The 18600-nt window shown below is 41.7% G+C and overlaps 1 protein-coding gene across 4 annotated transcripts in view; it reads left to right on the top strand.

Moving 5' to 3' along the window:
- The window catches only part of pde3a (phosphodiesterase 3A, cGMP-inhibited), a 72228-nt gene that overhangs the window by 11656 nt on the left and 41972 nt on the right, over nucleotides 1–18600 (top strand). For all 4 annotated transcript variants that reach the window (XM_081722722.1, XM_081722721.1, XM_081722723.1 and 1 more), the window contains exon 2: nucleotides 2586–2675. In XM_081722722.1, the coding sequence (XP_081578848.1) occupies nucleotides 2586–2675 (90 nt within the window). The remainder of the gene's footprint in view (nucleotides 1–2585; nucleotides 2676–18600) is intronic.

Raw genomic sequence — 18600 nt, 5'->3', positions numbered from 1 at the left:
TTAGTCCATTGTGAATGCTAGGTAGCCATTTCCCAAAAAAAAAAAAAAAGTTAGTTGGTCTTGGGTATGGTCATTGTCATTTTTTAAATATATAGATAATTATCATTTTTTAAATATCATTGTGTAACTGTCATTGTACATTCACTAGCTGTCTAACATGTAGCTAAAAAGCTAAAAGCATCTATTATTGAGGATGTCAGTCGATTCTTATTTTATTTGCCAAGAGGTAGCTAGCTAGCTAACCTAGTTAGTAGCTATTTATCTAATCAGGTTACTGGCCTTTTATTTAATCAGGTGATTAATCAATAATTAGTCCTGTCACTGAAGCAAATCTTCTGAAGCAGTTTAATGAGATTTTAAAAATTGTTGAAAAAATAAAAAATTTAGTTTCTTATTTACTGTTTTAGACTTTGATGCATGAAGAATTTGCGCATGGAGAGAACTAGGTTTGAAAGTGTGATTTAGCATCCTATACAGAAAATATTGGTTTGATTAAATATAACCTAATTAAATGTTAAATGTTTAATTCAATAAACATTTAATCAAATGTTTCTAGCCATAATTTATGTTTGTTTATATACCTCTTATAATCCTCTTTAATATATAGGCTACATTATAATCTTATTTTGGACATTTAATTGGAAAAGACTTTTGAAACATTTGAAACATTTGAAACAGTTGAGAATGAGGTGTATGGATACAGAGGAATCATGAACAACCAATTAAAAAAATGTATTACATGTCTACATTAAAAAAAACATAAATGACATTTAAAGGACGTTCCACAAATGCCCTCCATAATGTTTAGGCAATTCTACAAAAACTAATTTTACCTAAAATATATATAACTATATACACATGTTGGTGATATATAAATATTGTAAGTCAATGCATTTATGACTATAAATTACTAAAAAACGCAGGTCTGGCTCTTTCTGTGAACTGATTTAAATGGTCTGCGAAGAACTTCCTGAGGTGATCCAATAAACAATTTTAGACTGCAGTCTGAGATTTATGTCTATTTCAAATGTCTAAAATAATAATAATTATTATTATTATTATAATTATAATAATAATAATTATTATTTTACAAATTAAATGGTTCTCCTATGCAGGGCTCATCGGCCAAATCAGTTTCTCCCTCCTTTTCACTCACTATGTCACTTAAGAGGGTTTTTCAATTATTGAAGTCATTCTCTCGTGTAACGCTGAGGGTGAAGGTGTGGCCTTCCCTCCACCAGTTGGGCTCTGCCTGTGTAAAGCAGTTTGACCTGCTTTTAGGTCTGACCACCTAAACAGTGTGGCTTGTGGAACTGACATGGTTGACTGCTGCAGCTACATGTTGCCACTCAACAAACTTGCGTTTGTTGGTGATGCCACTACTGAGGCAACCAAACAACTTGCCTCGATCTCCGAAACAAGAACTTACACCTTGTATTCTACAAAATTTCTCTTTTTGACTTTTTATTCCTACATTGTCACCACTATCCCACTAAACAATGAATTGGACACCCCCTATTTAAATATTCATTATGTAATTTGCATGGACCATTTATGGATAAGTGTGGGGGTGTTAAGGAAGAGGAACATGAGGCTTGCTCACCTGTGCATGTTCTTAAGAAGGTTGTGATTTATAAAGAGGAAACTGCTTTCAGGTGTGCGTATGCCATTTCCTGGTTTTTGTGCATCTGTACACTTTCTCAGTGGAATCCACACAGAGTTTTATAAATCAGGCCCCTGGTATACATGAATCATGTGACCTCCCTCTCTCAATGGCTCTGCTCCCCTCCTGTCCTCCACCACCTCCCCCCTCGATTTTGCTCCTTCCTCTGTCTTCTTATTCTTCCTTCCCCTCCCATCCTACATCCCCTCCACCTTCCATCCTACAGGCCCTCCCCCTCCATCTATACAGCTCCTCCCCTCCATCATTCGGCTCCTCCCCTTCCTGTTGTTCCTCCTTCTGCTTTTATCGTGCTCCTCCACCACCCATCCTTCCCTCCTCTCCCTTTCTTCTGCTCCTCCTCTTTCTTATTGCTTTTCTCCTCCCTCAGATGAATGCGTACCAGTGGAGGTGAGGGCAGTAGGAGGAGGAGTGGAGTGAATGATCTGTAATGTGAAACGGGGCAACCAATCTGTTTCAACATCATTAGACTCGATGCCGACACAACATTAGCTAGAAAGCATGCCCCTAATATGGCTGCTAGCTAATCAGGTTATGATGCAAATAGCTCCATGTTTGGCAGCCACTTGTATTGATGAACTGCATGTACTGCAGTGAAAGTGTACCATTTAAGCCATATTTATTTTGTTTGCATGTTACATTTTGTTTGAGGTAAACACACATCATGAACTACTTATGCAGCCTCTATAATAGCAGTAAAAGTCCTGTTTAAGTTTATAAGAGTAAACATATTACTATCATTTGAAGCAGTATTATACCAGTCCATCCATGTTTTATGAGTGTACATACAGTGATGTCACTCTATGCTTTCCAAAAACACTTCCTAGGTAGCCTACATGTGTCCTCCACATATCCTCCACGTGTCCTCCACGTGTCCTCCACGTGTCTTCCATGTGTCCTCCAGGTGTCCTCCACTCAGCGATTTTGGCAGTTCTTTGGAGTGGCTGATCCCATCTCCTTCATTTTTGGAACAGCTGGCATGATAGTGCAACAAGTATAGTAAAGTTATGCATCTTAAAAACGCTACATGAATATAACACAATGATTGTGAACATGTTCAATGTGTGCCTTTTTTGTGTGTGTGAAATGATGCGAGTATAAATGGTGTTATCAATAGCATATTCCCTACCTCAGTAGGTAGCAGGAGAGTGTGCCTGCTCACATGTCTGCTCAAACATGTTTGCAAGTGCTAATGTTGCTACTGTCAGACTGCCACACTGATTCAGCAGAACTGTAGACTGCCACACTGATCCAAAAGGACTGTAGTCTGCCACACTGATGCAGTAGCCCTGTAGACTCCCACACTGATCCAGAAGAACTGTAGACTGCCACACTGCTCCAGAAGCATTGTAGACTGCCATGCTGATCCAGCAGGCCTGTAGACTGCCACACTGATCCAGCAGGACTGTAGACTGCCACACTGATCCAGCAGCCCTGTAGTCCGCCACACTGATCCAGCAGGACTGAAGTCTGCCACACTGATCCAGCAGGCCTGTAGACTGCCACACTGATCCAGCAGGACTGTAGACTGCCACACTGATTTAGTAGCCCTGTCGTCTTCCGCACTGATGCAGTAGCCCTGTAGACTCCCACACTGATCCAGCAGAACTGTAGACTGCCACACTGTTCCAGAAGCATTGTAGACTGCCACACTGATCCTGCAGCCCTGTAGTCTGCCACACGGATCCAGCAGAACTGTAGTCTGCCACACTGATCCAGCAGGACTGAAGTGTGCCACACTGATCCAGCAGGCCTGTAGACTGCCACATTGATCCAGCAAGACTGTAGACTGCCACACTGTTCCAGCAGCCCTTTAGACTGCAGCACTGATCCAGCAGGACTGTAGACTGCCACACTGATCCAGCAGGACTGTAGACTGCCACACTGTTCCAGCAGCCCTTTAGACTGCAGCACTGATCCAGCAGGACTGTAGACTGCCACAATGATCCAGCAGCCCTTTAGACTGCAGCACAGATCCAGCAGGACTGTAGACTGTCACTGATCCAGCAGGACTGTAGACTGCTGCAGTCACTGCGCTGGTGCTCCATTATGTATTATGTAATGGTGAGCCACGGGTAGAAAACAGAGGACAGTGATCTACCAAGATGAGCCCATGAGACTGACTAAATTGTTTGTAGTAGTCAGCCAACTGATCTGCAGTGCTTTGTTGAGTCAGTGATGTTCCCTTGACTCTTTAGGTCTGATGTAAAGGACTTGTCCTAAGAGGTTTGTGAGTGCTGGAGTGGAAACATGAAGCCTTTCGGTTGTGTCCTGTGTACATAGTGGGGGTTAACGTTCCTCCTTACTTTTCCCCATTTGCCCCCTGCATTCAGCTCTATTTTGAAACAGAACATTTGATGTTTCAGACAAATGTGGGAGTTTGTCCTGCAGCTAGCCTTGGAAGGTCGAGCTTGTCCCTCTGTAAGAGACGTTGCTATAGCAGGGGCCAGCTAGCACACATACCAGCACACATTCTAGCTAGCCACCCAGCATCCCCTGCTGCTCTGTATTTATTCTATAGATAGTAGAGATGTAACAATGCATTGTGACACAATACACTGTGATAGAGAAATGTGACAGTGTGCATCGTGGTAATGGGCATTATCGCCCATTCTGTTTATTATGTTATCTAATGAAGTTGCATTGTTTGAACAGCAGAGGTTGCACTTGACTTTTGGCAAAGTTGTTACAATAGTAGATTTTGATACAATAGCATGTTAAAAACCTATGTTCCTTGAATTTGCTTTGCATTTTCTTTAAACTGCAGGAAATTGTATGTTAATATTTGCACAGTATTTTTCATTGTTTATACTTTAGAAATAAAGGAATGGTTTCACTTGATTATTTAATATATAGTGAAGCTACATTCTGTTTACAGTACATTTTGTAAATGTACTATATGTAAACCTCTGCTCCCAATTTATTGTAATTGCAGGGGACTCAAATTCTTTTTGTTTAAAAATCTATTAAAGAAATGTTTTTTTGCATTGTTTCTACACCTAAGATTTTTTTTTAAATGTTTTTTTTTGGAGAAATTAGTTTCAAATGTTTTTTCCTAATCGCATTTACATTGATTGTTCTAATTATGGTTCCTACAGTCAGTCTTATAGTAGGCTACATGTTGATTGTTACAATTTTGCTTCTTTCTGCTTGTTTTAAGTTTTTACATGCTAGCAAATAATGAACCTGACAGCTGGGAGCTTGATGGGGAACACAGGACAGGCCCAGATCCTCACCTGTTTCACACACACCTGACACTGTGGTTTATAACACCCTATGACTTTGACAATCACAATTACTTTTTTCTTTTGCACAAAATTTTATATCACTATTTGCAAACAGATGTATCTCCCAGTTTGAGGACAAAAATGTACAGAGAACTGGAACTTTATACTCTCCTGAATATTTGGGCTTTGTGTCCTGTTCAGATGTTAATCGCAGTGGCAAAGGCTTTTCTAATATCCTGGAAGGAGTTAAATGTAGAATGTCGGTATGTGTGCAATCTGACCATACAAAACAGATGGCAATAGAACAGCATGTAATAGCATGTAATCTGTCACTAAACTGTTTTTCACACACTTAATTGTTAGAAGGTTTGATGTATTACTGCTGCCTCTTGCTTGCTCACTTCTCTAATAGACTAACTAAGTAAACATGCACACACTGGGAATATGATGATGGTTATCTGCTGTAAACATTAGACTGTGAGGTTTATTTGTTTTGTAGGTTTTTTTTTAAATTTTTAAACAGGGCCTCTCTACAAACAATGCTTTAGTCTCAGATGAGCCTCACTGCAAAAAATAAAGGTTGGATTCAATTTAATTAAATTATATTTAATAAAAATAAAATCTTATTAGCTGGTGTCTCACAATAAATGGGGTTGTGCTACTGACAAAATAGGCCATCAGTGTCCTGTTCTCTGCAGGTCTGTGCAGTAAGATCTGAGTTTACTCTTACTTTCTCTCCTTCGGTCTCATTGCCATTTTATTTCTGCTCTCACTCCTCTCTGTGTCTCTTTCACACTCTTTCTCTGTCTCAGTCTCTCTCTCTCACTCACTTTTTCTCTCGCTTTCCCTCTCCCCCTATTTAAGCTCTGACTCTTGTTGAGTACGTTGTTAATATTTTACTCATAATCTGCACAGGATGATAACCCATTCCAAGATGCTTTTTGGTTTCTTTGTGTCTGTTTTTTCTGTGTTTATTTTCTGTCTTCTTTCTTTACTAGCCTGCAGTTCAGGAGCATGGTTGGGGGTCAAATCACAGAGATTTCATCAGTGAAGGAGTGAAAGACTGAACATTGATTTGGAGCCATTAAAGATTTACCATGAGGAACTTTTTTTAGAGGGAATGTCTGAGAGGGAGTTGTCTGTTGACTGAGGACTGAGCCTTGAGCAACCCCTTGGGTAATAACAGATAGAAATATGACCACAGAGATTGATAAAATACTTTCTATCAGTTATGCAAGATGTAAGCAAAGTCAGTATACATATTCCATTGAAAACCCCCCCACCACCACCACCACCACCACCACCACCACACACACACACACACACACAATAACCACATCAATGGCTGTGACAGCATTCACATATTGTTCAGTCACTCTTGTTAATGAATGAGCATGTGTGAATGTGTGAAAGGCATCTGTGTAGGGGAGAGAGCCAGCAACTCACAGCTGGGCCTCGTCAACGCTGACTTCAGAAATGTGCGTCACAGATTGCTGACCTGACTAAGGGTTGAGTGAATAAGTTACTCCATGGAAATTATCTGTAGAGGGAGCCAAACTTTTAGGTAAATATTATCCAAATGTCCCTTGCGTTCCACTGACTAAAGCCACATACTGGCAGTTCTGACAGACTATTGAAGTTCTGTTTTTTGTTTCATTCTTTAATAATTAAGGACATTTATTCACATTCCTCTCAGCCTAAGCAACTGAAACACAATAATTATAACTCCTAAAGTTACAGCAGGAACATGTAAGTGAGTAGAGAGAGTGAATGGAGTGAGTGGAGTAAGTAGAGTGCCGCACACCCTGACCATAACTGTGTACACCTCAATCATAACAACGCACGCCTTAATCATAACAACGCACGCCTTAATCATAACAACGTACATCTTAATGATAACACACATCTTAACCGTAAAAACACACTCCTTAATCATAACAATACACACCTTAATCATAACAAAACACAGCTTAACCATAACAACATATGCCTTAATCATAACAACGTACACCTTAATCATAACAATGTACACCTTAATCATAATAACACACACGTTATCTATAAGAACACACACCTTAACTATAACAACACATACCTTAATCATAGCACAACATACAACTGTAACAACACACCTTAATCATACCAACACACATCTTGATCATAACAACACACATCTTAACCATAAAAACACACGCCTTAATCATAACAATGCACACCTTAATCATAGCAAAACATACTTTAACCATAACACACACCCTAACCATAACAATGCACACCTTAACTATAACAACACACACCTTAGTCATAACACACACCTTAACCATAATGGCCTCCTCAGTTCTGCTATTTATCCAATCATGCCTGCTTCTTCCTCAGAATTTTCCATAGCTAGGAGAAAGTGATTTGACTTATGATATTATTTTTCACTCTTTCAGGTGCCTTTTATTGATGCTGTGATTGGTTATGTAATAAAAATCAGGTAAATGTCACTTGGCGCTTTTGTGAGTAGTTTTTGTAGACAGCATGTTCTGACATTTAAATCCTTCAGCTTGAGGCTGTTCAACGTAAGCCTGTGCTGCAGGTGTTGTTCTTAAGGGTCTTTTACCCAAATCTTCACAAACTGTTCAGCAAAACCTCAGTGCAGAAAGAGGCCCCAATAAAACGGAGTTCTTCTAGGACAACTACACATGTTCTGCTAAGACACATGTTAAGAGAAGGAAAACTGTAAAATTGAATTTAACATTTTTAGTAGAAGGGGGTTGAGAAGCAGTGGACTTGGGGCGATGGAAGAGTCTTCATTTATTTATTGTGTACTTATTTACTTAATTTATTTACTTATTTTTGTGACTTTGTAAAAACACCAAGATAGTGAAGATTCTGTAGATTTTGGACACTTATCCAACCATCCAACCAATTAGCGATGTTTTACAAAGGACATGCATAAATCCAGCCAACCACACCCCCCCCAAAAAAAACACCCACACACACACCTGCACCTGCGCATGCACACACACACATATGCGCGCGCGCACACACACAAACACACACAAACAAACAAACACACACACAGAGGCTGTCCTCATGTGGTCCAATGTGATTTTTGCTTTTTATATTTAGCTTTTATCTGTAGGCCTTTTGAGTTTTAATATATCTCTTCTGTGTCTCAGTGCTTCAGGAGTGCTGATTCAGACAGGACAAACAGGAACAGATTAATGTGTACTAGCCTTTCGCCTCCCTGTGTGCAACCACCTCCTCCTAAACTAAAAGAAAAGAAAAAAACACTGTACTGTTCTGTGCTGTTCAACACCTCACGAAATGCTCATCTACGTCACTGACCATTTATATCACCATGGTTACACCAACAGGGCAGCAAACATAGGGTAACAGGACACACACACTTCAAGCACAGATGCAGGAAATGGACAGTATGTCCCTTCCCTTTCGAGGTTCCCTTAAGCCCTGACACCATGCGAGAATCAATTATTTGTGCATTGAGGTAAGTAGAGAAACATGGTTCACAAGTCGTGAATGAGATCAGCTGTTTCTGAGCAGCCTGAGGACAGTTAAGTTATGAATGCAATTTTTCCTGCAGGGCTTCCTGTAGGATGGATGGAGTAAACACACAAATCAAATCTAGCACTTCTTACAAGCCTGTAAATGGCCCATCTGCCAGATACAAACAAGGACTCTTGTCTGTTCCATTGTTCATGGCTGTATGAACTTCTCTTCACTTAAAAGACACTTTAGCAAAAGGGTCCTGGATTCTGGAGGCTCTCATCTCTGGTTTCTGTGAAAGTGGTTGTCATAACTGCAGTCATATCTTTCAGCCGAGATTTTGCATACTGACAGAAAAAGATAAACTTTTAAAATCTACAAAATCAAGGGAAAAAAGGCTTTCAACTGTGAGTCCTGTGCAAGTGAACAGTATTCACTGTGCATATATTCATGTTAAACTCTAATGCAAAAATATTATTATTATTGTTTAAATATATCTTAGACCTCCCACATGGTGTTATCATTTTAATTAGATTTAATTATATTTTACTAGATTCTGAAGATGTGCAATAGCAGGATTAATGTTTAACAGTGTAAAATTAGAAAGTAACAGTGCGTATTAAGCCAGGACATGTGGCTATGTGTATGTGTGCATAAGTGTGTTTGCCTGTGTGGGGTTTCTGGTGTTCTGTATTACCCAGATTTGGGACACCAGACACTCTCTTATTAGTGCTGGCAATGTAATCATCAGTATGGCTGTGTGGACCACAGCATGTGGGACTGATGCAGTCCCTCCACAGGCCAGGCTATTAAAGTCACCTAACCCAATCACAGCCTGGCCAGAGCTCCCTGCCTGCCTCACACTGATGTCACCCACACTAAGGGGAGTGGGAAAAACACCACTCTTTCACCTCATTGAGAGCTCACTATGGCCCCACTGGAAACATTAGACACTCAATATTCACTCTTTTTCATGTTCTGATGAATGCTGGAACATTTAGAATTATCTAAGGTCAACTGTAGTGCTGTTACTCAAGTACCTTGAAATGATTAGTCTGTGGGATAATACCTTGCTTATGTTAGATTTAGCAAGTGTCTTTTAGATGTTATTCTTCTAAATGGGCATGGCCGATTTCATGTTCAGATTCATGAAGAACTATGTTCCAACCAGATCCAGCCATGTTTTGCAGTGTCTCTTCTGCTGTACCTGGACAACCATGTGGAAACCTCAGTGTGGAAACCTCAATCCTAGGCCAAATTCTAGTTTTTTTTACTCAGACTTTAATGTGGGGCTGCTGTTGAGGGGAGTCACAGTGGCTTGTCTGGTTCCTATTAAAGTGCTACATAAGCTATAATAAAAAAGTGCCTGCCAGATTCCTATATGCGAAAAGAAGAACTGCATGAAGCACCCAGTTATGTATACTTCTGGTGCAGATGTTTCAGGTATGTGTGCTTCAGGTATAAATGTTTCATGAATGTTTGCTCAGGTAAATATGTTTCTGAGTGGCTTCTTTTTTGTTTTTTAACAAGCTGGCCCAGTTTACATTTTAAATTTGGCATTATTGTAGTGTTTTGGGTTTTTTTTGTTGTTTTTTTTGGCCTTTTAAAATTTGATTGAGTTCTCTTTTTAACAACTTATTTTAAAAAATCTTCAAATTCTGAACACATTTTTTTCTTATTACTGATGTGCTACTGTGTGCGATGAATCTAGTTTGAGGCCAGAGTTTTCTTCTGTTTGGTCATGGGAATTATGATTAATATACATTTACATTAAATGTTTTTAATGCACTTATTTATTGGGATGTAGAGCCAGAGGTATGTTCATTTGGCACTTCCTGTCTTGTCTTTATCAGTGTTTTGACTGGTTGCCTTGCCTTGTCTTTATCAGTGTTTTGATTGGTTTTCTTGCCTTGTCCCTATTAGTGTTTTGATTGGTTGCTGGTCTGCAAGAGTTGCCATGACGCATGTGCTGCAGATCGACATGGGGGATTTGGGTTTAATTAGCATTGATGAGCATGGCTGATCAGATTTGCGCCATTGAGAAAAGATGTGAGTCATCTGGCGTCCATCCTCAGCTGCTGTCTGATGTGACCAGTCCGGCCGAGCCCAGCAGTGTTCTTCTCACAGAAACTCAGTCAGCACAAGCCCAAACAGTGGGGGTGCTGCCTTCAGTGAAAACTTCCAGTGAAAGAGATCTTACAGATCCTGGTGTGTGAAGTGTTTTGCAGGGTGTGATGTTTCTCTGACTGAAAAAAAATTGTGATTTGGGGTAGTGTAGTTGTAGACATGACAATACATGTGGCTGCCTAAGGTTTCAGTGAGTAATTCATTCTAGTATATTTAAAATAGCCAATTATGCATTTTCTACATGCACTCTGAAATTCTGTAACTTTATCTCATGTTGACGTGTTTTAGCTCTGCGGTCAACTGTGGTCAGTTAATGCCCTGCTGACTTCTAGTGTGTGTGGTTTATTGACAGCCACATGAAGAGGGGACATGAAGAAGGGGGTATGAGTAAGGGAACATGAGGAAGGGGGCCTCACGAAGGGGACATTAACAAATGGACATGAGGAGGGGGACATGAGTAAGGGGGCATGAAGAAGGAAACATCAGGAATAAGTGGACATGAGGACGGGGACATTAGGAAGGGAAGCTTTAGCTCCATGTTTTGTAAATGCCACTGGCCATCTCCCGTGGGAACACAGGAGGATTCCTGCACAGCCACTCTCTCATGCCAGAGCCTCAATGTGGCAGCCGAACCAATTGTTTATCACCCAGCCAAAATAAAAGTGAATACACAACCGCGTACTGGAGTAGATAACACTGGAGTGTCAGCACCCACAACACCATGTGATGTTTTAGCAGTAGCACAGGATCTCACGGTAACAGCAGTACTGGTCATGCACGACTCGAATGGAATGGTCTAATATGATAATAGCTTCAGACACAATGTCTGTTTCATTTGCTATGTAGGTACTTTAGAATATAGGCTTTGGTGGCCTGTTGTTGTCTAAACATTACCTTATGTGTTGTATTTTCTGGAGCTACTCTATGGGGGTTGGACTGTGATTAAAATGGTTTGTCAAGCCCCGTTGTGTAGCTTTCATTATGCTAATGAGGTCAGGATCTCCTCCAGCTCTGGAGAAGGGATGTTGTGAGGCAGGACACTGAGAGAACCTTGAGCCATGACCACTTTGGGCTGAGGGCTGCAGTCCTGTTCCATGCCATGGGGCTAACAGCCTCTCCTCTTAAAGGCTCACATAGGTTTACAAGGCCCTGTCAGAGGGGCATGTACATGCCATGAATTGGTACCTCTTTCTATGTCACGCTCACTCCTAGTGAAAGAAAGACATTTCATCCTCACTTGATGCCTAAAGGTCTATGTTGTTAGGGAAAGAAGAGATTTACATTTACATTTTTGGCATTTAACTGACGTTTTTATCCAAAGCGACTTACAATTATGACTGAGTACAACTCGAGTAATTGGGGGTTAAGGGCCTTGCTCAGGGGCCCAACAGTGGCAGCCTGGTAGTAGTGGGGGAGTTTGAACCAGCAACCTTCCAATTACAAGTCAGGTACCTTCACCACTAAGCTACCACTACCTGAGTAAGTTATTTGTGACATCATTTGCTCAGCCCTGGCTCACCCTCTGCCCACAGCTGGAATGTGAAGATCACACGTCACGTTTTTCCTTGATATTTTAATGGCTGAATCCAGGTGAAGGGAATACTGCAGTTGTTTAAGAAGAGTCTTAAATGGGCACACATGCAAACACAAGAAACTCACCTTCTGAAGAGCATGAGAGAAATTTGTCCCTGATGTCAGCAGCCATATTTATGTTCCGATTTTGTAGCAATGTGGATATACAATGCTGGGTGGTCCAACATGGGTTAGAGAGGAATGTTTATGACCATAGGTTCACCAGAGTGTATGAGTGGCTGAAGGAGGGAGGACAGCTGGCAGGCTTGTTTTTGCTTTGCTCTCACCTGTGCAAGGTTTTATGACTGGGCTGTTAACATCGCTGCATACAGAAGAACCTCAGAACCAAGCAACCTTACAGGGGTGTGCCACCTTTTCAGGTTATAGTCCTTTCTCAGTAAAATAACTAGCAGTCTTCATTATTGAAATCACTACTTCAAATAATTTTATAGATTAACGTCCTTCATTAAACATGCAAAGTACCCTAATCCCACAGGGCTGTGCAGAGCTATTAGGAGCTTGAACCCTTACACTAACCCTAAAAGGAGACGGTCTTTAATTAATAGCTTTCAATACTTAATAGTATGGACAGCATGAGTGTATACAATATATAGCCCAGCTTTGCATCAATAAAATTATTGACATTTAGTTTACATTCAAACCTGCTAGTTTGTAATGCAAAACATTTCTCACCAAACCTATTTATTCCATTAATCCAAAATCCCTTTGGAAAAGCATTCAATTTAGCCACTACAGAGTTAACCAGTGCAGCCACTACAATGTAGCCATTACCCTATTTTCACTATTTATTTAAATGAACCCCATTTACACTATTTATTTACTAGTATTATGAATTGCTGCTGTTAGTTGGTTAGTAACAGATCCAAGCTGTCTTCAAAATAACTCACCTTGTTTTTTCTAGATGGTTTAAGAACGTATATCCCACTGCTAGATTTTTTTTGCTTCATTAGTAGAGCAGGAGGCCTGAGACTGGTGGCTGGTGGCTGGGTTAAGAGGACATTATAACACTGAATTCTCATCTTTAGATTTTTGGACCTGATATTTGTTCCTATAAGATCTATCAAAACTATCAAGCATTTGTCTGCATTAAAGTTACGGTGTGATTCAAGACCCAGCTTCACATGAGAACACTTCATCCTTCCACCTCTTGCCCTGGACCTGCTGCAGTAAGATGGCCTGGTTCTGTCAGTGTCAAAGCCCATGGTAGCACCCTGCTCATGCTAAATTAAAGTGGCACTGCATCTCCTGCCTTATTATGAAGATTACTGCATCTGTCACTCAGCACAGTGGAGTCAGTGAAGACACAACTCAGTCTTCTCACTACCATTCTCCGTTCATTCATTATTCACAAGACAGAAGTTGTGCTTATTACTGTGTATTAAGGGTATGAGGAAATTCACATTCAATACATGGTCCTCTGCTTTCTAAATCCTTTCGCGCTCATATTTTGTTTTTGGTCTGCGTTGTAAGGGGAAGCCAAGCTGTGCCTTTTTTCTGTCCTCTTTTTGAATGAATAAATGTCAGATATTTACAGCGTTGGAGAAGGAAAACTGCCTTAGGCTGCAGAATCATTGTTTCATGATACTTAGAGATGTAGGTCTTTTCTGGGAAAATGATGCAATGCTGTCTGCCCTGGGGATCCTGGAGGCTATCCATTAAAAATATTGATGTCACAGAATCCTCACATGTACCTCAAAAACTGTCTGCATTCATCTTGACTCATGTATCTGCCCTTCATAAAACATTTTCTACCTCCAGCTAAAACCCCTATTCTAATGCACCTGTTCTTTTTAGAAATGTTTGCCTTGTTTTTTTTTCCCTCCTGATGGAGGACTCCATGAACTCACTTATTAGATGTAATACTGAGAGTGTGCCTACTGCTTGCCAAAAAAAGTACATACTGCACTATTATGTATTTTAAAACATGTTATACATAACAGCATTATATTTTCAATACATTTCGTTTGCACACTTTACAATTAAATACTTTGATACCACGTTATGAGAATACCCTTATAAAGATCTTAGTGTTACGTCAGCCAAACTCTAAGCACACTACAACACCCAACGTGCTGTTCGTCACACGGCTAATGACTCAACCAATCATACACATTCCTTCAGATCCTCATCACCGGAATATTAATATTAGCTGTTTCTTTACATTCAACTGTATTTAAACCTGCCTAGAACTTCCCAGTATTGCGAAGTATTGCCACTAGTATCTACTGTGCATACCAAGTGTTTTTTCTTGATTTCTCTTTTGTGTATCAGTTTAGTTTTTTTTGCTTTTCTGTCCCTTGCCTGCCCCTTTTTGGAATAGTTTGCCTGGTTTATGACTGCTCTCTGTTTTTTTGACTCTGACTGTTTACCTTAATGATTTGGATTAGCCCTGTCTTTGCTTTCCTGGTTTTGACCCTGACTTTTTCACCCACCACGAACTTGGAATACAATAAATCCATCGCTCTACATCTGCTAGTGTCTGACCTTGCTTGCCCCGTCACAGAATACTTCGCCACTATGCAGACAGCGGATTCGAAGGCATTAACAGAGGCTATTCCCAGCCAAGGACAGCTACTCTGCCGACACCAACAGATACTCGAGGGATTCACGTGGCCCATGGACACAATTGTCAAACAACAAGCAGACCAACAGGCACAAATGAACTCGGACAATGTCTCTGAGAACTTAGATCCCAATTACACACTATGACTACATCCCCCCAGCATGACCCACCTCTGGCATCCGTTGCCGCTCCCAGCGGCACTCCAACTGTAGTCCCTGTGAATAAACCCGATAAATACGATGGCTCTCCAGAAAAGTGTCAGGGTTTTTTGTTACAATGCACCCTGTATTTCAATAGCATCCCTCCTTTTTCTAACCAAGCAAAGATTGCATTACTTACCTCTGGTCTAACGGAAAAAAGTGCTAGATTTGGCTACTGCCATCTGGGAGAGCATACAGGCGGTTTCTTACAAGGACTTTATTGCTCAATTTAAAGCCATTTTCGATCACCCACATGATGGGAGAACATGTGGAGAAATGCTTACCAAACTCCACCAAGGCAACCTTTCTGTGTAGGACTATGGAGTTACGTACCATTGCTGCTGGTAGTGGGTGGAATGATGCGGCCCTGCTTGTCCCTTTCCAGAATGGTCTGAACACAGAGGTACTGCATGAACTGGCTTGCCAGGATGATGAGCTCAACCTCGATCAACTTATAGCCCTAGTCATCCGTCTTGACTGTTTTCTGTGGGAACGAAGCCTGTGTAGAGCCAACAGTACCTGCTTAACTTATACCACTCCTGTAACAAGAGTAGATCCCAGACAAGAGAATGCAGCAGAGCCCATGCAATGTGCTTCTTCAGGACAGACAGGGAGTGTCATATTAGACCCAACAGGTCTGCTTCCTTGTCCCAAAGAGGAGGCATGGACTCCAAGCCACTTGCCAAGGTAGGGATCATACCTGTTAAAAAGATGGTAGTGAAGTCATTTATGTTACCTGTCTATGTTAGGGCTCACACTCCATCTTCTCTGATTACAGCCCTGATTGACTCCGGAACAGAGGGCAATTTCATACACGACTGCCTGGTATAGGATTTAGACATCCCCATAGAGCCCTTACCAAAAACCCTGGATGGGTCTTCAGTAGGGTCTGGTTCCATCGCTCCCTGCACTACACCAGTCAGACTCACCACCAGAGCACTTCACTGAGAACTCATCTCGTTTCTGGTTATAGAAGCCTCATCTATCCCAATCATTCTGGGCCTTCCATGGTTGGAACAACACAACCCAAGCATATCATGATCCCAAAGGGCGATCACTCATTGGTCATCTCGATGTCAGAAGGACTGTCTAACGTTACCTACAGTGAACCTATGTTATACCTCTGTAGAAAGTCCTGCTGACAACCACACCTTTTCTGTTCCTCAAGAGTACCAGGATCTCCCTATGGTGTTCAGTAAACAAAGAGCTACCTTGTTACCCCCTCACTGCACATATGTTTGCTCCATTGATCTCCTGGAGGGAGCAGTGTTACCTAAAGCCCGCATATATCCCCTCTCTCAAGAGGAGCAGAAATCCACGGAGACGTACATTGATGAGGCACTAAGTCAAGGCTTTATTCATCCTTCCATGTCCCCTCTGGCATCTGGCTTCTTCTTTGTAAGGAAGAAGGACAGAAGGTCTATGTCCATGCATCGATTATCACAATCTCAACTAGATATCCAGAAAATATGCATACCTGTTACCGCTTGTTCCTGTCACCCTAGAACAGCTTAGAGAAGCCAAATACTTCACCAAATTAGACCTCCATAGTGCATACAACCTGATACACATAAAAAAGGAGATGAGTGCAAGACTGCCTTCAGTACCACCAGGGGTCACTATGTATATAAAGTTATGCCTTAAGGTCTCAGTGTAGTGCTATCTGTCTTCCAAGCATTTATCAATGACACACTTTGCGAATACATAGGAAAATATGTGATCATGTATATCGATGACATACTCATATACTCACGGGATCTGGAATCTCACATATGACATGTCTGTTCTGTTTTGAAGAAACGCCTGGACAATGGACTGTATGTGAAAGGAGAGAAATGAGAGTTCCATCTCACTACTATGACCTTCTTGGGATATGTAATCAGCCAGGGCGGTATCACCATAGATGACCATAAAAAAGAGACTATTCGCACTTGGCCCACACCCACCACAGTCAAGAAGCTCCAGAGTTTCCTTGGCTTCATGAACTTCTACCGATGCTTCATTAGGAACTTCAGTAGCATAGCAGCTCCTCTTACAGCCCCCCTGAAAGGAGCAGCAACCAAGCTCCGCTGGAGCCAAGAGGCAAAGCGAGCATTCAGCCAGCTAAAGGAAGCATTTACCACTGCTCCCCTTCTTCGACATCCTGACCCATTTATCCCGTTTGTGGTGGATGTAGACACCTCGAACATAGATGTAGGGGCTGTTCTATCTCAGAGACGCAAGGCTTCCAAACTACACCTCGTGGCGTATTTTTCCCATAAACTGTCCCTGGCTGAACGTAACTATGAAATAGGAGAACTTGAACTGTTAGCCATCAAACTAGCTTTAGGAGAATGGAGGCACTGGTTGGAGGGGGCTAACCATCCTTTTTTAGTGATCACTGATCACCGGAATTTAGAATTCTGGTCAGCCAAATGGTTGAACCCCCGTAAAGCCCGTTGGTCATTGTTCTTTTCTAGATTCCATTTCAGGGTTAAGTATCATCTGGGGTACTGCAATACTAAAGCTGATGCCCTGTCCCGCGTTCACCTAGGGGAGATGAAGGACTCTAATGACCAGGAAAACATCCTTGACACCTGGGTACATTTGGCATCCATCCTTTGAGAAATAGACGAGGAGATTGAACAAGCCACACAAGGTACCGTCATCCCAAAAGATTGTCCTGCAGGGAGACGTTACATACTGGTGTCATGTCGGGATCGGCTGATAACCTGGGCTCGTTCTTCACATGCTACGGGACATCCCGGTGAGACTCGCACTCGACAGTTCCTGGCTAGCCAATATTGGTGGGAGACGATCACAAGTGACATTTCTTCTTGTTCTGTATGCAGCCAAAGCAAAACCCTTAAGACTCTACCTGCAGGTAAACTCATGGCACTTCCCATACCTGAAAGACCCTGGTCCCATATAGCCATTGATTTCATCACTGTCCTACCCTGCTCAAATAGCAATACTACTATACTTACGGTCATAGACCGGTTCTTCAATGGTTCTCTCTTATTGTCTTCCCTGGATTACCCACAGCTCTTCAGACTGCAGAGGCCCTGTTCAACCAGGTGTTCCGTATATTCAGCATCCTGGAAGACATCTTGTCAGATCAGGGACTTCAATTCACATCCCGTGTGTGGTCAGCCTTTTTCGAACACATAGGAGTTGCCATTAGCCTTATGTCCGGTTATCACCCACAGTCCAACAGCCAATGCGAATGGACTAATCAAGAACTAACTAATTTCCTGCGCTGTTTTTGTTTGCACAATCCATTAAACTGGGCCACGTTCCTTCCATGGGCAGAAATCACCCAAAACTCGCTCACGAGTTCCTCCACTGGCATAACACCTTTTGGGTGTTTCCTAGGCTACCAGCCCCCAATGGCCCTGTGGACCTCGATCACAACTGATAGCCCCACTGTGGATGAATGGATGCAACGCAGCCAGAAGGTATGGGAGGAGACGCACCAGCGAATTGAACACACACTCCAACAATATAAGGAACTAGCAGATAGACATAGAGGAACTACTCCTGCATATCAGCTGGGAGGCCGTGTATGGATCTCTATGCAGGATTTCCATAAACCGGGTTCATGTTCATCCTAAGTATTTCGGTCCCTTCGAAGTACACAAACGCATAAATGAAGTGACTTACCAACTCAATCTGCCTGCACATTACTGGATCTCTAGGCCATTCCATGTCTCACTTCTCAAGCCTGTCGTTCCA

This window comes from Electrophorus electricus, chromosome 11 (genome assembly GCF_041902795.1).
Source record: "Electrophorus electricus isolate QZ-2024a chromosome 11, ASM4190279v1, whole genome shotgun sequence".
NCBI classification, from domain to species: Eukaryota; Metazoa; Chordata; class Actinopteri; order Gymnotiformes; family Gymnotidae; genus Electrophorus; species Electrophorus electricus.
This window is presented reverse-complemented; position numbering and strand designations above follow the sequence as displayed.